We start from the raw sequence: 23,877 nt of genomic DNA on the forward strand, positions 1-23,877 counted from the left end.
AAAGTGGGCTCTGACAAGAATTCTTTGAAAGTTTAAAAAAAAAATGTTCTTTAAATATTTGTAAAGGCTTTTACTAATGATATTCACTTGGGTAACAAATGTTTTATCAGTATATTAGGTCATAATCATATGCTTTATTTGCAGCCTTTAAAGTTTCATTTGATCATATAGTAGGCTAAAAACAAGAGAAAACAAAAGAAGTCAGAAAAAAAATTGTGTTTGAAAGAGGCACAAGCTGGGGAAAAGGTTAGTAAGCCCTGCTGAAATCTCATGTTGAGAGCTTAGTGCATAAACGGGAATAAATCTGCTAAAAGAATCTCCCTCATTTCCTCAATTTTCCCCTTTAATTTCCAAACCTGGTCGTTTAATTTCCCCTAATTTTTTCACTAAAAGTCTTGCTTAAAAGGTTTCTTGTTGAAAATAATACTTTAGTGATATCTCACATTACAGAAATTTACTTCTTTCTACAAGAAATAGAACATGCTGTCAGAATTCTGGTCCCTCTTTTGGAAGCACTTTAAAAATAGATAATCAATGAAACTGGTAAGGTTTTTGTCCTGTTCAACTATTTCCAGAGGAATAAAATGCCCAAGATATATCCTAAATATTGAGTGTGTGTAGGCAAAGGTAAGGAATCGGTACAGGAGATTTACTGGAAATGCTTCTCTCTCTTTCCCTGTTTGTGAAAACCAAAAAAAAAAAAAAAAAATCCTGGTTTGTTTCCAAACTTTCATTTAGGTTTTTATGCCCCCTAGTGGATATGTGGTGTTTCTGCAGCTGTAAAATAATCCTGTGGTTTTTACAGCATTTCTTTTGTGCAGTGTGTGTTCAAATTGCTTACACTGACAATTGATATGCCCTTAAATAATCAAATTATAAATTTTGAACATTATTTGGAACACTCCACTTGTGATAATTCAAAAAAGCTCCAAAAACTTTCAGTAAAATGCCTATGAAGACTGAGACTATCATGGAGTTCCCTGACCCATCTGGAATTTATCCATGAATTCCTTAAGAATCCATGGACTCCTGGCTAGAACTTCTAATAAAGGGAGTGTGGGGTTCCTCTAGCTGACCCCTTCACTTAGTATGGTAAGATTATTAATGTTTTAAACAGTAGAAAAAGAAAAAAGAAAGATACACTTTTTAAAAATAGCTCAAAATTTGGCTTCAATTTAAAGAAACAAGAGAGTACACAGATGACTTGAAATAAGTGTATATGTTAGATAAGCCAAAAAAATGTCAAACTTTCAACACAGCCAGGATAGTATAGTGATTGATCCTACAGAAAGAGAGGTGGGAACAAAATCAAGGCAGCTCTTGTTAGGCAAACATTGATTTTAACACATCAAAGAGAAATCTTTCTATTGTCAAAGTAATACCAGGACCCCTCTGGCAAACAAGTTCTGTACCATAAGCAGGTGTTATATAGTAACACTTTTTTTTAAGCTGTTTGCTATTTGCAAACATTGCAGCTACCATAAAAATTATCCATCAAACTGTGATCCTTCTAGAATAATAAGTTGATGGCAGAAAAATTCATGAATAACATAGCTACTGAGACCCTAAAGGGTTGAATTATTAGTTGAGAAGCTTCCAGGTCAGAAGAAATTATTTCTCAGTCTACTCTGAAGAGCAGTCGTATCTAGGACAAAAATTCGGACACAAAATCAGTAATTATAACACACACACACACACGTATGCGCATACACACACATCAGCTAACTGCTTTCACCAGGATGTTGTTATACATATTACTTATATTCCTCTAATTATTTTGTTACACATCTTAATCCATTTGGGCTGTTATAACAAAATATCACAGATTATGTAGTTTATAAGCAACAAATATGTTTTTCTCAGAGTCTGGAGGCTGAGAAATCCAAAATTATGGGCCAGCAGATTCTTTGTGATGGTCGGTGAGCTCCATTTCCTGGTTCACAGACAGCCCTTCTTTCTGTATCGTCACAAATCTGGGGCTAAGGAGCTTTGTGGGGTCTCTTTTTATAAAAGTATGAAGCCCATTCATGAGAGCCTCACCCTCATGACCTAATTATCTCTCAAATGCCCCCCTCCTAACATCATCACAGGGGGAATTAGGATGTCAATTTATGAATTGTGCGTGGGGATAGGGAGGCATTCAAATATATGGTAATGGTAGCAGGTATCTATTTTTCAAATGCTTCCCTGATGGCTCACTGGTAAAGAATCTGCCTGCCAGTGCAGGAAATTCAGTCAGGAAGATTCCCTGGAGAAGGAAATGGCAACCCATTCCAATATTCTTGCCAGAGAAATCCCATGGACAGAGGAGCCTGGCGGGCCACAGTGCATGGGGTTGCAAAAGAACTGGACATGACTTAGCAACTAAACATAAACAACAACAAAATTTTTAAGATACTTGTACCCCCAAATCCTGATTTATGTCTCATATGAAATTGTTGGGGTTTTTTACTTTAACATAGTGAAATACAGTCTTTCATGAACTAGCACCTGCCCTATACAACGTACAGGATGTCCTGGACTTCAATGCAACTGCACAGAGTCCATTCATTCTGTCTCTGATAACTAGCAATTTAAGACTTTTTCATTATAAAAAAGAAAAAAGGAGAGTGAGAGTTTGAATTACAGTAAGCATCAAGGTTTATTTTCAAATCAGCATTTCCTTCCTGTTATATGAAGACCTGTTCTACCTTTATAATTATTCACAAAATTCCTGGGTTTTGTTTTCTTTCTTGTTATCCACGGGAAAGAGTTTCACAGATGGAAAGTCATGCCTTTGCTGGGGAGGTTTGCCTTATATAACATTTCTTCTTTATCCAATGAGCCTACATTTATACTCTCCAAACGAAAAGAGAAGAAAAAAATAGAAGCTATATGAATAGGACTAGGAAGCTAGCAGTATTGTGTTCGCACTGTGTAAAAAAAAATTCAAGGAAATTGTTCTCCATTTGAGATCTAAATGTATTTAGTCATCTGATTTCTGGAGAAATGCCAAAAATGAAAAGTTTGAGTAGATATTAGTAAAATTTGGTTTGCAATGTATTATGTTTAAAAATTATGCACTTTCCCATCTATTTCAGTATTACTTGATAAATTGGAAAGATAAATGGACAAAGGATAGATGATATATTCATTTGATTGTCTTAGTTAACAAGATTTACCACTATTTGATTGTCTGTGTTAACAAGATTTACCACTATTTTGGCATTGAGTGCATTCCAGAATTCAAGTACTTAGCATGAAAGTTTTGGATAATATTTGAGATTAAAATCTTCAAGAACCAATGACTGAAACTATTCTTGAGAAATTGGTCCTCCACTCAATATGATCTTTCACATATGGCAAAATATTTAATTTTAACCAAGTATTTTGGGGGGGGCAGTAAGTACATGTTTAGAATTAACATTTTATGTGAATGATACCCCTATATTGCACCTTTTAACTGATGTGAGGAGGAAGGGGAGCAATAAACATAAAGTATGGTGGATGTTCAGGGTGAAAAAGGAGCAGAAAGAACCTACAGTGACTCTGTATGGTAAATGTAGGAGAAAGAAGGGACAGTTAGAAGAGAGGAAAGCAGATGTATGGGGAAAGCTTCCCTTCCACTAACAAAGTTCAACTCTGCTCATTTTTCATTGTGTAAAACTTATTGATAGTTTTTCTTTTATATGATGCTATTCTCTCTACTGTTTTCTTCTTTCTTACTTGACTTTAGAGGCCTCTTATAGTCTTTGAATCAGTTTTATTTACATATAGAAAAAAATGTCTCTGTGGAAACAAAAAGACATCTACATAATGTTCTAATGTAACTGTTTTAGGAAAATGGATTTTTGAAGACTTGAGACCTAACATTAAAATCCAAAGAAGACAAGGAAGAATAGAATATATAATTATGCTGGGCTTAGCATAAATGTAAGCATCAGGAGTTGGGCAAAGTGAGATGTGTTTTTATATGATAAAAAATAAAATACCAACCGTTATACAAGTTGCCTAGGATAAGAATAATCATTAAAAGATGGGCAGTATTGTAGGCAATACATAAACTTTAAAATGATCATTTAGCCACAATAAGTGTCATCTCTCATGAGGAAGCTTTCTCTGCTAAGCCTTTCTTCCACTGGATTTCAAAGAGATGACTCCTGAGGTCTGTAATGCTGTTTCGCTCCTTAGTAAGAGTTGGAGTTTGAATACTCCAATACAAATAGCAATAGGAACAAAGGAAAGCAGCTGGTTTTGCTAGTGAGCTGTTTCCCATCCCTAGCAGGTTCTATGCCCAGTTACAAGTTTGCAGATAAAAATTACCCGTTTCAATTCTCAAGGTCATTCCCAAGCGAGCGTGCGCGCTAAGTCACTTTAGTCATGTCCAACTCTTTGCGACCCTATGGACTGTAGCCCACCTTTGACCATGGGAGTCTCCAGGCAAGAATACCAGAGTGGCTTACCATGCCCTCCTCCAGGGGATCGTCCCAACCCAGGGATTGAACCCAGGTCTCTTAGGTCTCCTGCACTGGCAGACGGGTTCTTTACCAATAACACCACCTGGGAACCCCTTGCCAAGTGAGAAGAGAAACCAAATGGACAATATAAGAACATATACAAATCATACTGTGCCTTTTCCATGATTCTCCAACATAGTCAAGCTAATGAAATGTGCTTTGAATATTAAAAATATCAACAGCAGTTTAATTGTAAAAAGGAGAGAGGGGCAGGGAGTAGAACAGACAGAAACGTATATTTAGTGCCATTATATTTCGGGTGTGTGGAAGGAGGCAGCAGGTGCTCCTTTGGGATCAGCCAAGCCTCAGGCTGCCCTTACACCCATAATCACAAGGCTGCTTGGTCTTAATATCCTGCCCCTTCTGCTTCCTTGTGCTTTCACCATCTTCCATGGCCTTGAGGATCATCCTCATTTTCTTTGTTTTTATTTATTTTTGGTTCCACTGGGTCTTTGTTGCTGCTCATGGGCTTTCTCTGGTTGCGGCAACTGGGGGCTACTATTTGTTGTGGTGCATGCGCTTCTCATCGTGGTGGCTTTTCTTGGAGCACGGCCTGTAAGCACTGTTGGGCTCAGTAGTTGAACACATGAGCTTAGCTGTCCCTCAGTATATGGAATCTTCCCAGACCAGGGATTGAACCCATGTCCCCTGCATTGCCGAGCAGATTATTAACCACTGGACCACCAGGGGAGTTCCATCCTAATTTTCTATTATGTGAGAAAGATCTGTCTTTCCACCCAGGAGTAAAATGTTGAGAGGTGTTCCCACCAATGAGGATTTTGTTCTCCCTGCCTCTTCCCACATAATCATAGCACACTGGCCAGTCACCTCAAGCATTCACTTATGCTTTCTTGACTATAAAGTAAATTTGGATTTAAAAACAAATATGACAAAGGTAAATAATAAATATAACTGTATTTGATGCAGATTAGCAGAGCTTTGGAGAAGGCAATGGTACCCCACTCCAGTACTCTTGCCTGGAAAATCCCACGGGCAGAGGAGCCTGGTGGGCTGCAGTCCATGGGGTCGTGAAATAAGTCGGACACCACTGAGCGACTTCACTTTCACTTTTCACTTTCATGCTTTGGAGAAGGAAAGGGCAGCCCACTCCAGTTTTCTTGCCTGGAGAATCCCAGGGACGGCGGAGCCTGGTGGGCTGCCGTCTAAGGGGTCGCACAGAGTTGGACACGACTGAAGTGACTTAGCAGCAGCAGCAGCAGAGCTTGTTGGCATTAAACCACCCCTTTTGTGTCTATTACCTCTTTTCCCTTATGCATCCTTCTAGATGAGAATTTGCTGACTTTCAGCAAGCTGGTTCATACTCTTACTTTTCCCCCTTTTGTTACAGTACAAACAAGATATTTCATTTTGCCCGTCTTTTCCCTCTGAGTAGCAAGTTCACTTTCTGCTTTATTTATTCAAATTATAATCTCTATTTATATTCAAAAAGGATTTGCAGTGATTATTTTCTAGTTGAATCCCAGGTACCTCATCAAAAATTTCTTTCCCATGGAAACCTGCTTTATCAACTGGCCCAGCACCTCTTTGAATCCCAGAGAATCTGTTTTCTCCCTTCTTTTAGGTGCAGCCTTTCTGATAGCATGATTACCCCCACCCCATCACCACGATCAGCTGCCAACTGAGTTTACTAATCCCCACTCGTCTTAACGTCTTACTGAGCTTTGGGTTCAGTCAGCCCTTAATTTTTTCTAATAATCGCAAGTATGCTGGCTTTGCCTACAGGATGATATAATGAGCCTAAACTTTTAAAAACTAGTTAAGAAATGGTAATTTAAAAAATCTCAGAGAGGCAGGAAAAAAGTATATGATGGATTCATTTAGTTATTTTACTTATATTTTTAAAGGTTTACTTTAATTACATGGACTTAATCTATACCTTCTCAGGCTATAACAAATAGTTGGGTTTTTATTTACTTTCTTTTCTGAGAGACTTTTAAGATCTTAATTGCTAAACATTAAAATCAAATCTCTGTTTTGAAAAGCTGCTTTTATGTATGCATGTACATATGAAGGGGATGTGTGTTAAAGACTTCTTCAGAGCCCACGCATAGTCAGTGCAAAAGGAAAGAAGATATTTATAAACCATGGCTGGGTACTCAATGTGATCTGTGGCAATCGTGGTATAAAAAGTTGGTCTTCCACTAATATATCCTTATGGCAAGAAAGACCCCAAGCCTTTTATGCTCACCATCTAAATTCGTTTAGTTTTGATTGTTTCCTCACTAACATCATTTTCAGATTCTGATTTAGCTTCCCTGATGGACTATGGAAAGAGGTTCTGTTTCACATGGATGCAGCCTGTTTCAAGTTCTTGGGCTGGGTTTTGTGTTTTGTTTTGTTTTTTTAAATGTAAATCAATTCTGTCATTTTGATGCCAAAACTGCGTAGGAATTTCAGTTACAGTGAATTAGCTCAGCTACTGATCAAATATGAACAAGAGTGATCTCCAAAGCAGAAGACCAGAGCCTGGAATGGGGTCACCAAAGGTGGTGCTGGTTAGTACTGCCTGTTGTCACTCTCAGCAGCCTGTCCTGAGCCAGTTCTGAAATTTCCATCTCCGTGTGTATATGTGTTAGTTGCTCAGTCATGTCCGACTCTTTGCAATTCATGGACTGTAGCTCCTCAAACTCCTCCATCCATGGAATTCTCCAGGCAAGAATAATGGAATGGGTTGCCATTCCCTTCTCCAGGGTATCTTCCTGGCCAAAGGATTGAACCCAGGTCTCCTGCATTGCAGGCAGATTCTTTACCATCTGAGCCACCATATTGACATATAAATGTCCAAAAAACAGTGTTAATTAGAATGATGTGTCCTAGATCACTCTTCAAGTTAGAGAATCCCCAAGTACTCCCAAATTCCTTGACTCTGGATTCCATTATCTGCGCCTTGTTTCTAAGGACTAAACTCTCGGTGCACTGAGCACCCCAAAGCCCTGAAGCGAGCAGGGAGCAGTTGGCACGTCAAAGGTGCATCTGGGTGACTTCTGCAATGCTATAACAGATCTCCTTCTTGAAACTAATAGAACGTTTTGTGTCACTTATATGTCAATAAAACTGCGTATATCAAATCGATAGATTGTACATCTGAAAGTAATATAGTGTTGCATATCACCTGAAAGTGAAAGTGAAGTCAAAATCACTCAGTCGTGTCTGACTCTTTGCAACCCCATGGACTGTAGCCTGCCAGGCTCCTCCGGCCATGAGCTTTTCCAGGCAAGCATCCGGGAGTGAGTTGCCATTTCCTTCTCCAGGGGATCTTCCCAACCCAGGGATTGAACCCGTGTCTCCCTCATTACAGGCAGACTCTTTACCATCTGAGCCACCAGGGAACCTCTAATACCAAGCATATCACCTACATTTCAATAAAGAAAAAAAAAAACTCCTCGTCCCCTTCCCCAGCAATGAACTCTTAGAAGAACTCTATATCAATAAGGTAGTGAAAACATATTCATTTAAGTAATATTTATGAAGAACTTGCTGTGTGCTAGTGAGATACAAAATAGAATAACTTCAGTTCATCAAGGTTATATTCTCATGTCAGCAGAGTATGTGAGGAGCCAAGGAAATTGTTTCACATTAACAAATTAGTTTCATGTGTTAATAAGTCCTTTAAAGGTAATCAAATGGGAAGATGTTTTACAGAAAGACTTGGGGGAAAGAATAATACCACTATGGGGAATGTGGCCAGAACATAACTTCTGGAAGGGGGACATTTAAGTCTCAACCTGCATAATGCTGATCTAGGGGCTGCCCATGTGATAGGAAGTCAGATGGTCAATGTGACTGGAAGACGGGGAGCTGGATGGAAGACAGTGTGAAATATAGCCAGAAACTAACTGAAGGATGCAGGCCTTTGGAGACAAAAGTAGGAACCTAGGTTTATTCTAGTTTCAAGTTTATTAGAAGGTTTAAATAAAGTAGCAGCAGCCCAAACTCCATTTTTAAAGCCATAACCCTCGCTGCTATGTTGGTATGAATTGTAACTTGTAACGGGGCAAATGTAGAAAAGAGAATTCAAGTGAGAAGTGGTATCCCTGGCTCTAGTTGAGGAAAGAGACTCAAATGGAATATAATTTGGTTTAGTCAGAGTCAACAAGGCTAGCTGAGTAGAGATACATGGACTGAGGATAGTGTGGCTTTTTCAGTGTTGATATGAGCAACTGGGTGGTTTGTAGTTCCATTTAACTAGAAATAGTAGACTGCAAGAGGAACAGATTTGAAGGGGCTAGAGAAAGCTAGGGAAATAAGAGTTCCTTTTTGGCTAATTTAAGCCTTAATAGGCTCTTAAACATCTAGTGGTAGGAATAATCAGAGCAGAAACAACTGAAGCGATGAGTCTGATATTCAAAACAAACATCAGGGATATCACTGTAAATTAGTGTCAGTAGCATATAGACAACAAATATGATTCCAGGAAATCCTGGAATCTGCCTGCAATGCAGGAGACCCCAGTTCAATTCCTGGATCAGGAAGATCCACTAGAGAAGGGATAGGTTACCCACTCCAGTATTCTGGCCTGGAGAATTCCATGGACTGTATAGTCTACGGGGTCACAAAGAGTCGGACCTGACTGAGTGACTTTCACTTTCACTTTCAAAGTATAGATAATTCAAACTATGGAATTGGATAAAATCACATAGAGAGTTTATACTGAGATGATAAGAGCCTGAGACCGACATTACTCCAAGATTTAGAAATCAGACAAGAGAAAAGGAGGAGCCAGAAACGAAGATGGAAAAGTAGCAGCCAATGAGGTAGAAGGTCACTAAGGGAATTTGCTAACCCTAAAGATGACAGAAAGTATTTTAACTAAAGAGAAAACCAATCAAACATAAATAAGAGATTAAATAAGATAATCATGGAAAAATGGCCATCGGATTTCATAAATGAAGATTAATGGGACCTTTGGAGAGTTCAAATTTTTAAGACATTATATCTGATGAAAGGAATGTGATGTACCACTTTTTCTATTTAAATTTCATAACCAGTCCAATGTAGACAAAAAAATTAAGTGGAAAAGAGTGTTATCTAGACTATAACATTCAGCATGGGAATAGTGACTATAAATAAATGTAAAGAACAATGTCATGTGATATAAAGGACAAATCGAATAGCTCTCATTACATCATCTGGCTTAAAATATTTTAAGCAATTAAAATAAATTTCTAATTTATTAGAAATTAAAGCAATTTATAAATGTTAGAATCCACTTCTGCAAGGTCAAAAGGTAATTTTTATATTCAGATATTCATAATGTCTGGGTTATTGAAGTCTTAAACCATGTATGTTTTAGCCATGAATTAGAGATGTGTGCATGCCTGCTAAGTCGCTTCAGTCTTGTCCGATTCTTTGTGACCTGATGGACTATAACCTGCCAGGCTCCTCTGTTCCTGGGATTTCCAGGCAAGCATACTGGAGTGGATTGCCATGTCCTCCTCCAGGGGATCTTCACGACCCAGGATCGAACCCATGTCTCTTATGTGTCCTGCATTGGCAGGCGGGTTCTTTACCACTATTACCACCTAGGAAGCGCGAAGTAGAGATAGATTGGTCCAAAAAATCACTTGACTGGAAGCTAAAAACTATTTGTAGAAGATGGAAAAAACTTTCTGTGACTTACAACAATTTTTTTTTCTATTCCAAGGTATGGTGACATGGTACCAAAAACCATAGCAGGGAAGATTTTTGGTTCCATCTGTTCGCTGAGTGGAGTCTTGGTCATTGCTCTACCCGTCCCAGTGATCGTATCCAACTTCAGTCGGATCTACCACCAGAATCAACGAGCAGACAAACGAAGAGCACAAAAGGTGAGTATTCAGTTCCGTGCGACCGTGATTTAGCATCTCCCACTCCGTAAAGTGAGCTTTAAAATCCCTTACTGGCTATTCAGTGTTCTGGTTTGGGTCGATAGTTGCATCAGTCAGCACAAGCTAAATTATACTACAGTAAAAAAGAACCTTAATATCTTAGTGACTTAAAAACAAGGAGTATTTCTTAATCATGCTACAGATTACTCTGGTGATAGAAACTCCATCTTAACAATGTATGTCTGCAGTCGTGCAAGCAGAGATAAAAGGACATGATGAATCACAGCCTGACTCCTAAAACTTCCTCTTGGAAGTGGGCCAAGTCACTTCCATCTCTATAGCATTAACTCAAGTAAGTCATACAGTCACGTGTAACTTTAGAACTGGCAGAGCAAGATAATCCTACTATGCAACCACAGACGACAAGAAAGAAATATTTGGTGAATAGCACTAATGACAATAGTAAAATCAAAGATAGATTCTTGGCAAATTTTATTAGAATCAGATTTGTAGATCTGATTCATTTAGTCTCTGTCCATCAGAGATCAAGTTGGTTCCAGTAGACTGGGGCTATTAAAGGGCACCAAAATATGTCTCAGATGTCCAACACAGTTGACACAGGAAGTAAGAGAAATCTCATCACCAGCAGCTGAGTTTTATTTTTGGCCCAGCACTTTACTGTTTCTCTGAACTTCACATCAATGACCTCATCCCTCTCAGAGGAAACAGGTTACATATGCATCTGTGAAATGGAGAAAACAACACCTACCTCACAATAAGATTAAGATTATATGCAAATGTATATAAATCTATATAAGCATAATATAATACTATTTATTAGTGGCTTCCTATGTGCGAGGTATTGGCTGGATGTTTTAAAAGTCATGTAGTCTTTATAACAAGTCTATGAGTTACTTACTATCACTATTTGTACTCATAAATGAGAATTCTAAATTACCAAAAATTTGAGAAATTCTAAGATTACACACCTAACAAATAGAAAATCTCTCCTTCAATCCAAGGCACCTGGCTCCCAGGTTTGTACACTAAACACCATGATAGATATCTCCCAAAAAAGTTAATTAAAGGTTAGCACATGTCCTCTCCCTATTCTTTGTTAAAATAATCACCTTGAGAGTCAGAGCCCTTGTTACTTAGAAATAATTATGGAAATCTTTTATAGTTTCCTTAAGGCTATGGAGCTAGACTTCCAGGATTCTTCGTGGATACTGTATCATGTCCTTCAAGAATAGATTCATTTTTTTTTAAATATCCAAAAACTGTGACTAAAGTGGATGCATAATCTAGATAGTGTGGTGTAACTATAAAATATCATGAGAGATTCTGGTGCAGTTCATAACTGGCTTTGCAGGTAATTCTAGGACAAGGTTTTAAACATGTTTTTAAACAATGTTGATGCCTTTAGTAAAATAAAAAACTATATACTTCATACATACAGTATAAAGTGTTGTTGTTTAGTCACTAAGTCATGTCTGCCTCTTGCAACACCATGGACTGTAGCCTGCCAGGCTCCTCTGTCCATGGCATTTCTCTGAAAAGAATACTGGAGTGGGTTGCCATTTCCTTCTCCAGGAAATCATCCTGACCCCACAGAATGGAACCTGTGTCTCCTTCATTGGCAGGTGGATTCTCTACCACTGAGCCACCAGGGAAGCCCCATATAAAGTATAAAAATCTCATATAAAGTAACTCTTTGGAAAGTTCAAGTTATCAATCAGTGTGGTCACACAGCAAGTTGTCCAGAGAATTTGTTTATATCCATTGTCAGAGATCTGCCTTTTTTAGCAAGAATTACTCTTTCTGCCTTGTACCTTCTTCCTTTATGCCCCATTTTTTGGACAAGTATCTAGTCTTTAATTATTGTAGAGAATGATGATAAATAAAACTGGTAATCCAACAAGGAGGAGTAGAAAAAGGTACCCTCTTGGGCAATTGTAGTCTTCTGCAGAGCACGCTGTTCACAAACAGAGATGGAGAAATTTTGTCCACAATCAACCTCCATCATGCCTTGTCACATACCACAGCTCTGTCTCTGCCCACACACTACAATCCCTCTACTGGACACACAAGTGCATTGTTTAAAATAATAGAAGTCTGGGCTTCCCTGGTGGTTCAGTGGTGAAGAGTCCTCCTGCCAATGCAGGAAGGTCCCACATGCTGTGGAGCAGCTAAGCCCGTGCGCCGCAACTACTGAGCCTGTGCCCTGGAGCCCGGGAGCCGCAGCTGTTGACGCCCGGGTGTCTTAGAGCCAGTGCTCAGCAATAAGAGAAGCCACCGCAATGAGAGACCCCAGCACTGCAACCAGAGAGTAGCCCCTACTCTCCGCAACTATAGAAAAGCCCACCTGCAGCAACGAAGACCCAAACAGCTCAAAATAAATGAATAAATAAAAATTAGTTAAAAACAGTAACAGAAATCCTGCAAAAGCTTAGCTCTCCAGCATCCATCTATCCCCCTTCTAGAAATTTCTTCTTTAGTATGAGCGAGCTATCATTCATCTTCTGAACACCAAAAACAGAGCTACCTGCATGAAAACTGTAGGAAATACAAATCTGATTTTCAAATAAACCAACCTTCAAAATATATTTTTTTTTTAACTTTGTTATCTGCAACAAGCAAATCAATAAAGAAAATCTTGGAATGTTTTGAGAAGCTTTTTTATCTAAATAAATTTAAAATGCATAAATAAATATGGTGTTTAAAAAGAACACTAAATTGAAAAGTATGTTTTATGAATTTTTTTATCTTTAAAGTGTCTCTATATTCTAAGTTTCTGCCATAAGAGTGAATTTTACATACTGTGACTACTAGAATAATTGGCTTAATAAAGTCAAATATAACTTATTTTTTTTCCATTTATTTTCGTTAGTTGGAGACTAATTACTTTACAATATTGTAGTGGTTTTTGCCATACATTGACATGAATCAGCCATGGATTTACATGTGTTCCCCATCCCGATCCCCCCTCCTGCCTCCCTCTCCATCCCATCCCTCTGGGTCTTCCCAGTGCACCAGCCCTGAGCTCTTGTCTCATGCATCCAACCTGGGCTGGTGATCTGTTTCACCCTTGATAGTATACTTGTTTCAATGCTGTTCTCTCAGAACATCCCACCCTCGCCTTCTCCCACAGACTCTAAAAGTCTGTTCTATACATCTGTGTCTCTTTTTCTGTTTTGCATATAGGGTTATTGTTACCATCATTTTAAATTCCATATATATGTGTTAATATACTGTATTGGTCTTTATCTTTCTGGCTTAGTTCACTCTGTATAATGGGCTCCAGTTTCATCCATCTCATTAGAACTGATTCAAATGAATTCTTTTTAATGGCTGAGTAATATTCCATGGTGTATATGTACCACAGCTTCCTTATCCATTCATCTGCTGATGGGCATCTAGGTTGCTCCCATGTCCTGGCTATTATAAACAGTAATGCAAGTCAAAACCTCAATGAGGTACCATTACACACCAATCAGAATGGCTGCTATCCAAAAGTCTACAAGCAATAAATGCTGGAGAGGGTGTGGAGAAAAGGGAACCCTCTTACACTGTTGGTGGGAATGCAAACTAGTACAGCCACTATGGAGAACAGTGTGGAGATTCCTTAAAAAACTGGAAATAGAACTGCCATATGACCCAGCAATCCCACTGCTGGGCATACACACCGAGGAAACCAGATCTGAAAGAGACATGTGTACCCCAATGTTCATCGCAGCACTGTTTATAAAATATAATAACTTAAAATGACAAGTTCAGTAAATAGTCTGTGACCAATAAACTGGACACAGCTATCTAAGAAAGAAAGAAGAATATGGAACTAAATAAGTCACCAAGGGATATTTTCTATTTTCCTTCCCAAGAAATGTCTTAAAAAATAATAAACATTTATTAGGCTAAATAATTTAGATTTATCTGAAACTGGGTGATTTGACAAATATCAAAGTTATACAGAAATAACCTGCTAAATTCAGTCAAGTAAGATGTCCATTCAGTAAAAGGTAGCAGTCAAGCTGAATAATAAATAATATAACAAAATGCTTTTGAGGCCAAAATTTTTGATATGCAATCCCACTGCCAGCACCAAGCTCAAGCAAAATCTTATACAAAATAAAAATAGGTATGCAAACAATACTGTACTCAAAATTTTAACCACTTTGTGGAGGGTTTAAGTAAAAAATGAGGATCTTGCATACCTGCATTTGCCCTTTTCAATTATAATAACAAATGTTCAGTATCTCAAGAGAAATCCTCTTCTAACATACACACACATCAGGATAGAATGACAGAATATGAAAAGACACTTAATCTCTTTTCTTACTCTGTTGAGATTTCTTAATCTTACTGTCCCAAGTCCTGCATTCTCAGTGAAACCTTCCCATAGCAGTCATTTCTCTCTTTCTCCCAAACCTTATGTCACTTGCTATCTCTAGTCTCCATTTGACAATTCTGTTTGCCTCTATTTTTTTTAATTTATTTATTTTTTATAGATGGATAATTGCTTTACAAAAGTTGGTTGTTTTCTGTCAAACCTCAACATGAATCAGCCATAGGTATACATATATCTCCTCCCTTTTGAATTTCCCTCCCATCTCGCTCCCCATCCCGCCCCTCTAGGTTGATACAGAGGCCCTGTTTGAGTTTCCTTAGCCATACAGCAAATTCCCTTTGGCTATCTATTTTACATATGGCAGTATACATTTCCATGTTACTCTTTCCATACATCTCACTTTATTTTTGACTTTTATCTTTTTATGAATAGTATCTTCCTAGCCAAAGTTTAATATGTCTTGAGAGCAGGTACCATGTCTTGCATTGTGATGCCTTATACTTATTTCCATTTATCAATCTACTATTTCTGGTCTTCTGGTTGAAGGCTAGCATTCAACAGACATTTAGCATGGTGCTCCACAAGACCGAGTCAACCAATTAACTCATAGTATTGTATGTAGTAAACCAAAAGAAAAGTCGTGAATGAAACTGGTTCTTTTCCTAACACAGTACCTGCCTTAGGAAAATGGCTATTCTGTCACTAAAACTCAACTGTTTCTTTTTCCCTCAACTTAGAACTACTTCTGCAGTAGTGGTTTCTGTAATATGTAGGTTTTTATTATGGAAAATATGTCATTTTCCTTTCTCGGAGGGTATCTTTGAGTAGTATGCCTGTCTCATTTATGAAAGAAAGTAATATTTCCTCATACTGAGGCTAAATGCTTGGAGAATGACATAGGTGAGACTAGTAACTGTGATATAGGTAATATAATTACATTCAGTGGCTGCAAAAAAAAAGTGGGAGAGAGGAAGGTCAAGGGACAAAGGGGACCACAAAAGGCATTGAATGTTCCAGGGGACCAGTGAGACTTTAGGATTGATGTTTCAACTATAGCCCCTTTCTGGAAACCTAATGTATATTTTCTATTACTTATTTCTGAATTATTACATCAATTCTAAATCATTTCCAAACGTGCTTGTCACTTCCTGTTGTTTTATTGTCTGTCCTGAAATCCTGGCTGCACAGCACAGCTTTTCAAATTAAACATTTTCCACCTTCCAGTTTCATTCTCAAGCATTGTCTCAGTATTTTAAGTCATCTAAACATTATCGTGCCAACAAACAGTGAAATTTGTCTAGTTTTCTCATCACTTATAAAATGATCTTTGTACAGAGTATTATTTTAACCTGGGATTGGCAAACAGGAAGAAGAAATTCACAGAGGAAGAGGGAAGGGGTGAGGTTGAAACCAGGTGCTATCTTAATGCTATTTTGAGAGCTTCGAACATCTTGGTGTTACTGTCAAATTCTGTGGGTGTTGGTAAAAAGGCACCTTGGTACCACTGTGGAGGGAAGTTTGGTAAAACCTGGCAAACAAAACACATGCACGTATACCCTTTGATCCAGGAATAATTCTACTTCTAGAAATTGCAGATCAGCTCATCATGAGGTTCCAAGAAGGCAGCATTGCTGGTAGTAGCCAAAAAACATGCCTTGAAAATTCATTGTGATTGGTTTGCTACCTAAAGGATGCTTCATTCCTATACCGGTATATTATACAATCATAAATAAATGAGGTGGCTCTATATGTGGAGATATGGGAGGAGTCCAACCCATACTAAATGAAAAAAGTTGCATGCAGAAGGCTGTGCAGCAAATCATCCCAAATGAATAAAAATGTATGGATGCATACTTATGAATATATAAATATATATATATATATATATATATATATATATATATATATATTTACTTTTATTTGCTTAGTGTATTTCTAGTCAGAGTCTCTAGAAATTTTGCCAGTAGTTGACTCTGAAGGACAGGAGTAGGTAAGCCAAGAGAGACTTGTTTTTCATGTACTTTTGTAGTGTCAAAATTTGTATCATGCGGACATATTCATTTTCCATTTTAAAAACCTAGATCATTAAAATTATTTTGTTAAAAAGAAGATTCCAGGATTAGAGACTGAGATAGTCTCCCTCTGGTTGTTTAGAAAAGGCAAAGGAGTCACTGTAGGGTAATTGTACAAGTTCTTACCCAAGTCTTCCCAGTCACTTTCTTAATACACTCGCTAGACATGTTTCATCTGAACAGAATGATTACGAAATTAGTGCTCCTCAGGAAGCAAAAACCAGACCCTTACCATGAATGTCTGGGGCATGTATAGAACAACAGATTTAAAGTACAATGGACTATCAAAGTCCAACCAATAAACAAAGTGGGTAAATTTGAGGATTTTTTTTTTAAGAGAGCCCTTCCTTGTTGTTCGGTATGGGGACTTCATTGGCCAACTGAATAAAAATAGTTGCAAAAACAAAATTTGAAATTCGAGGGTGCAGATTCAACTGAATAGTCTTTTTTTTTTTTTTTTTTTTTTTTTTTTGAGAGGGACTGAAGGAAGGAAGGAGAGAGGGAGGGAGGAAGGTAAGAAAAACAGAGAGGAGAAGGGAGGGAAGGAGTGGGGAGGAGAGGAAGAAAGAGAAGAACAGCAGTAGGTTCCTGGAACTTAATTACTAAATTTAAAAAGAACATTAGTTTAAATGAAAAGAAATTGGTGGCTAGTCTGCTGGGTCTTCATTTCACTCAGTTCAGTTCAGTTCATTCGTTCAATCATGTCCAACTGTTTGCAACCCTATGAATTGCAGCACGCCAGGCCTCCCTGTCCATCACCAACTCCCAGAGTTGACTCAAACTCATGCCCATCGAGTCGGTGATGCCATCCAGCCATCTCATCCTCTGTTGTTCCCTTCTCCTTCTGGCCCCAATCCCTCCCAGCATCAGGGTATTTTCCAATGTGTTAACTCTTTCCATGAGGTGGCTAAAGTACTGGAATTTCAGCTTCAGCATCAGTCCTTCCAATGAACACTCAGGACTGATCTCCTTAAGGATGGACTGTTTGTATCTCCTTGCAATCCAAGGGACTCTCAAGAGTCTTCTTCAACTCCATGGTTCAAAAGCATCAATTTTTTCGGTGCTCAGCTGTCTTCACAGTCCAACTCTCACATCCATACATAACCACTGGAAAAACCATAGCCTTGACCAGATGGACCTTTGTTGGCAAAGTAATGTCTCTGCTTTTAAATATGCTATCTAGTTTGGTCCTAACTTTTCTTCCAAGGAGTAAGTGTCTTTTAATTTCATGGTGGCAGTCACCATCTGCAGTGATTTTGGAGCCCCCAAAAATAAAGTCTGACAGTTTCCACTGTCTCCCCATCTATTTCCCATGAGGTGATGGGACCAGATGCCATGATCTTAGTTTTCTGAATGTTGAGCTTTATGCCAACTTTTTCACTCTCCTCTTTCACTTTCATCAAGAGGCTCTTTAGTTCCTCTTCACTTTCTGCCATAAGGGTGGTGTCATCTGCATATCTGAGGTTATTGATATTTCTCCCGGCAATCTTGATTCCAGATTGTGCTTCTTCCAGCCCAGCGTTTCTCATGATATACTCTGCATATAAGTTAAATAAGCAGGGTGACAATATACAGCCTTGACATACTCCTTTTCCTATTTGGAACCAGTCTGTTGTTCCATGTCCAGTTCTAACTGTTGCTTCCTGACCTGCATACAGGTTTCTCAAGAGGCAGGTCAGGTGGTCTGGTATTCCCATTTCTTTCAGAATTTTGCAGTTTATTGTGATCCACACAGTCAAAGGCTTTGGCATAGTCAATAAAGCAGAAATACATGTTTTTCTGGAACTCTCTTGCTTTTTCGATGATCCAGTGGATGTTGGCAATTTGATCTCTGGTTCCTCTGCCTTTTCTAAAACCAGCTTGAACATCTGGAAGTTCATGGTTCACGTATTGCTGAAGCCTGGCTTGGAGAATTTTGAGCATTACTTTACTAGCGTCTGAGATGAGTGCGATTGTGCAGTAGTTAGAGCATTCTTTGGGATTGCCTTTCTTAGGGATTGGAATGAAAACTGACATTTTCCAGTCCTGTGGCCACTGCTGAGTTTTCCAAATTTGCTGGCATATTGAATGCAGCACTTTCACAGCATTATTTTTCAGGATTTGAAATAACTCAACTGGAATTCCATTACATCCACTAGCTTTGTTCATAGTGATACTTTCTAAGGCCCATTTGACTTCACATTCCAGGATGTCTGGCTCTAGGTGAGTGATCATGCCAGCATGATTATCTGGGTCATGAAGATCTTTTTTGTACAGTTCTTCTGTGTATTCTTGCCACCTCTTCTTAATATCTTCTGCTTCTGCTAGGTCCATACCATTTCTGTCCTTTATCAAACCCATCTTTGCATGAAATATTCCCTTGGTATCTCTAATTTTCTTGAAGATATCTCTAGTCTTTCCCATTCTGTTGTTTCCCTCTATTTCTTTGCATTGATCGCTGAGGAAGGCTTTCTTATCTCTCCTGGTTATTCTTTGGAACTCTGCATTCAAATGGGAATATATTTCCTTTTCTCCTTTGCTTTTCACTTCTCTTCTTTTCACAGCTATTTGTAAGGCCTCCTCAGACAACCATTTCGCCTTTTTGCATTTCTTTTCTATGGGGATGGTCTTGATCCCTGTCTCCTGTACAATGTCACGAACCTTCTTCCATAGTTCATCAGACACTCTGTCTATCAGATCTAGTCCCTTAAATTTATTTCTCACTCCCACTGTATAGTCATAGGGGATTTGATTTAGGTCATACCTGAATGGTCTAGTGGTTTTCCTACTTTCTTCAGTTTAAGTCTGAATTTGGCACTAAGGAGTTCATGATCTGAGCTACAGTCAGCTCCCGGTCTTGTTTTTGCTGACTGTATAGAGCTTCTCCGTCTTTGGCTGCAAAGAATATAATCAATCTGATTTCGGTGTTGACCATCTGGTGATGTCCATGTGTAGAGTCTTCTCTTGTGTTGTTGGAAGAGGGTGTTTACTATGACCAGTGTGTTGTCTTGGCAAAACTCTGACAGAATGTGGTCCACTGGAGAAGGGAATGGCAAACCACTTCAGTATTCTTGCCTTGAGAACCCCATGAACAGTATGAAAGGGCAAAATGAGAGGATACTGAAAGAGGAACTTACCAGGTCGGTAGGTGCCCAATATGCTACTGGAGATCAGTGGAGAAATAACTCCAGAAAGAATGAAGGGATGGAGCCAAAGCAAAAACAACACCCAGTTGTGGATGTGACTGGTGATAGAAGCAAAGTCCGATGCTGTAAAGAGCAATATTGCATAGGAACCTGGAATGTTAGGTCCATGAATCAAGGCAAATTGGAAGTGGTCAAACAGGAGATGGCAAGAGTGAATGTCAACATTCTAGGAATCAGCAAACTAAAATGGACTGGAATGGGTGAATTTAACTCAGATGACCATTATATCTACTACTGTGGGCAGGAATCCCTTAGAAGAAATGGAGTAGCCATCATGGCCAACAAAAGAGTCTGAAATACAGCACTTGGATGCAATCTCAAAAACGACGGAATGACCTCTGTTCGTTTCCAAGGTAAACCATTCAATATCACAGTAATTCAAGCCTATACCCCAACCAGTAACACTGAAGAAGCTGAAGTTGAATGGTTCTATGAAGACCTACAAGACCTTTTAGAATAACACCCAAAAAAGATGTCCTTTTCATTATAGGGGACTGGAATGCAAAAGTAGGAAGTCAAGAAACAGCTGGAGTAATAGGCAAATTTGGCCTTGGAGTACGGAATGAAGCAGGGCAAAGGCTAATAGAGTTTTGCCAAGAGAACACACTGGTCATAGCAAACACCCTCTTCCAACAACACAAGAATCTCAGTGATAAATGTTAGCTAAAATCAAACACTCAAATGTTGAAAGCTTATTTTTCAATTGTTAATGTGAAAAGCTGGTATGCTTTTTTAAATATGTGTGCTGATAACAGGATTATATAAGCATGCAATCAGTGTTTTAAGAAAACCAATCATAGATCTTAGGAGGACATTGTTTTTTTGCTCCTATAGAAAGCCAGACTGGCCAGGATCCGGGCAGCCAAAAGCGGAAGTGCAAATGCTTACATGCAGAGCAAACGGAATGGCTTACTCAGTAACCAACTGCAGGTACAGTCAAGAATTTCTCTTCTTTTAATGTTCAACTTATTGGTGCAATATTGATTTAGTTCTACTTAACCATGTAATTTTATTGTGAGTAATTATGAAAATGGCTCTGAAACAACAAAGGTGTCATTTGTTAATGTCACCTCACCCTGTACCATCTTATTGGCTGTAGGCTAGAAACTGGGATATGTCATATTGCCAGTGAGTCATGATTCCCATTCATGATCGGGCAGTATTTGGCACTATCTCATGTAAACATGGGGAAAATTCTCAACAGTTCAGATACCTAGGTTTTTTATTTCAAACTTAGGTGTGTTCCTTAAAGTTCATTTGGGTGTCGATGGGAGGGGTGATGTGATATCTCGTTTTACAGTAAGTCCCCTGCATACCAACAAGCTCCGTACTGAGAATGCATTCATAAGGCCAATGTGTTCATAAGTCCAACAGGGTTAGCCTGGATACCCAACTAACACAATCACCTATATAGTACTGTACTTTAATAGTTTTATAATCCTTTTCACACAAATAGTAAAAAACAAACACAAAAAATAAAGAAAACATTTTTAATCTGACAGTATAGCTAGCACCTTGAAAAGGTATACTGTACTAGAGTAGTACAGAACCACAGCCGGCACACAGGGACTGCATTGAGTGAATAGGCAAGAGTTACTGACTGGAGGAGGGAGAGGCATGGGAGATGGTAGAGCTAAAGAATCGTCAGTAATAGGAGTTGGAAGGCAAGCCGCAATTTCACTCACACCTGGATTTGATGGCACAAGTTCTGGTTCCTTGATAGAACCAGATGTACATTTGCATCTTTGAAAGCTCACAACTTGAAGGTTTGTATGTAAGGGACTTACTGTACTTCTTATTGAGGAAGGAACATCATTCAGTGTTATAAAAGTCACATAGTATGAAATGTAATTTGAGAAACTTAATTGTCACCTTAAAACTTTCTTTTAATATTTAGGATCCCAATCATCTTTACTTATTACATAATAGCTTTTGTGTAGGTGAGCATGATGTGGTTTCAGGATTATCTAAGTACTAGGTTAAAAATTATTATCCAAAAATAATGGCTCTCAGACTTTCAAAGGTAACTGGGAGATGAATGAGTAAAAGAGAATTATATTTCAATTCAGGGAGGCAAGTCTAAAAGCTGAGACCACTAATTTGATGAAAATGTAAATGATGATTATCAAACTCAAAAGGAACTCTATATTTGATCCTTTTCAGTTAAAAAAAAGGAAGTAAAAATAAAATACTGCCATTTAATCTCAGAAAATAGGCCAGATCTCTCAGTAAAAATATGTAGCTGAGATTCTCATTGTTTGCAAATAAAATAGAAAGCCCTTCTGTCTTTTCTCTGTTAACAGTCCTCCGAGGATGAGCAGGCCTTTGTTAGCAAATCTGGCTCCAGCTTTGAAACCCAGCACCACCACCTGCTTCACTGCCTAGAAAAAACCACGGTAAGGAAAAGGCAGGACTGCCTGCCCCTGCAACTCAGACAGTAATCCCATTGGTTTCTGTGAATATTTAAGGTTTCCAAGTGTGATTTCACTGTCTGCATTACTGCAAAACATACTAAGCTCCCCTCCCAAAAAAAATCCACAATAATTGAAATTATTTTGAAAGGCTCTAGTGACATTTCAACATAGAAAGTATTTTATAGACTTATTTAAAATGTTATTAACTTTAGGGGTGATCTTAACTTTAGGCTAAAATATCAGTTGAATGTAGATAGAAAGTTGTGTTCCAATAGCTAACTGCAAGTTCTATAAAATATCTTTTCCTGCTTCTTAAAATGCTGATTAAACAGAAAAAAATAATGAAGTTTAAGTGTTCCTGACATCTGGGAAAAGGGAATAGCAATAACAAAATAGAGAATAAACGAAAATAAGTGTTTCTTTCATTCACAGGTATAATGAACAGAGATAGACAATAAAAACTATCTATTCTCTTAAGAAAAATGACACGTTTAATTACTGGTATACCCCTAGGGCCTGAGGATTGAGTCTGCATTTCTTCCCTTATAAGCTCCCAGTTGGACCTCCTCTTTAACAAAGGCATCTGTTCCTTAGATAGGTTGTCAAAAGGGATCATAGTCTGTGACCACAGAGCAGAATAAAATTTTCACTGTATTTGAATCAAGTCTGCTTGTCCACTCACCAGAGACACATATTTGTAGTCAGTTCTGACATATTGTTCATCCATTTATTCATTTATCTATATAGTATTTCAACCAATATGTATTTCTTGCCTGTAATGTATCAGACAGTCAGCCAGACCCAAGATATACCATGAAGTCAGGTATGACCTCTGGCCTACTTGAGCCTCCAGGTTTGGGACAAAATATGGATGTTACTGGAGAAGGATAATAAGCAGGGAAAAAACAATGAGGCCCCAGTGGACTAGGGGTGAAGAAGGTGCAGCCAGAGGGTACAGGATCAGGCAAGGCTTCCTGGAGAAAATTGAGTTGAGACCCACAGGACGATTATGAGTTAGTTAAGCAAAGAGATGAAGGGGCTAAAAGTAGGTGTAAGCACCTGGAGAAGACTGGAACTTGCCCTCAGAAGAAGGAAAGGAAACTGAGGGTTGTCAGAAAGAAAGAGGGTACTGTGGCACAAGTATTATTGAGTCCAAGCTCACTCTACTCACTACATGACAGGCCTATAAATTGGAGATGAGGTGTTGAGGCAAGAAATAACAACTTTATTCAGAAAGTCAGCAGACCAAGAAGATGGCCGACTAATGTCTCAAAATAACCATCTTACCAAAGTCTGAATGCCAGGTTCTCTTGTAGGACAGAGAGGAGGGACATGAGGAAGTAAAATAAAAAGGCTATTAATCTTGCATATATCTCCTGGAATGCTCGGCTTTGGGGAGGGGATATATTAATTTCTCCCTGCCTGTACCAGATGGACAGGGTCAGGATGTCTCCCTCAACAAAAGCACATTGGTCTAATATTCAGGCAGAGGGGCAGGGTTCCCCAAGTCAGGCCACTATGGATAGACAGTATC

General features: G+C 38.6%; 1 protein-coding gene across 1 annotated transcript in view; it reads left to right on the forward strand.

Moving 5' to 3' along the window:
* KCND2 (potassium voltage-gated channel subfamily D member 2) overlaps window positions 1–23,877 on the forward strand; it is a 548,213-nt gene that overhangs the window by 520,080 nt on the left and 4,256 nt on the right. Inside the window, exons 2-4 of the mRNA XM_061166386.1 lie at window positions 10,162–10,324; window positions 20,764–20,859; window positions 22,233–22,325. Coding sequence (XP_061022369.1) covers window positions 10,162–10,324; window positions 20,764–20,859; window positions 22,233–22,325 — 352 coding nt within the window. The remainder of the gene's footprint in view (window positions 1–10,161; window positions 10,325–20,763; window positions 20,860–22,232; window positions 22,326–23,877) is intronic.

The sequence above is a fragment of the Dama dama genome, chromosome 18 (assembly GCF_033118175.1).
Source record: "Dama dama isolate Ldn47 chromosome 18, ASM3311817v1, whole genome shotgun sequence".
In the NCBI taxonomy this organism is placed as follows: Eukaryota; Metazoa; Chordata; class Mammalia; order Artiodactyla; family Cervidae; genus Dama; species Dama dama.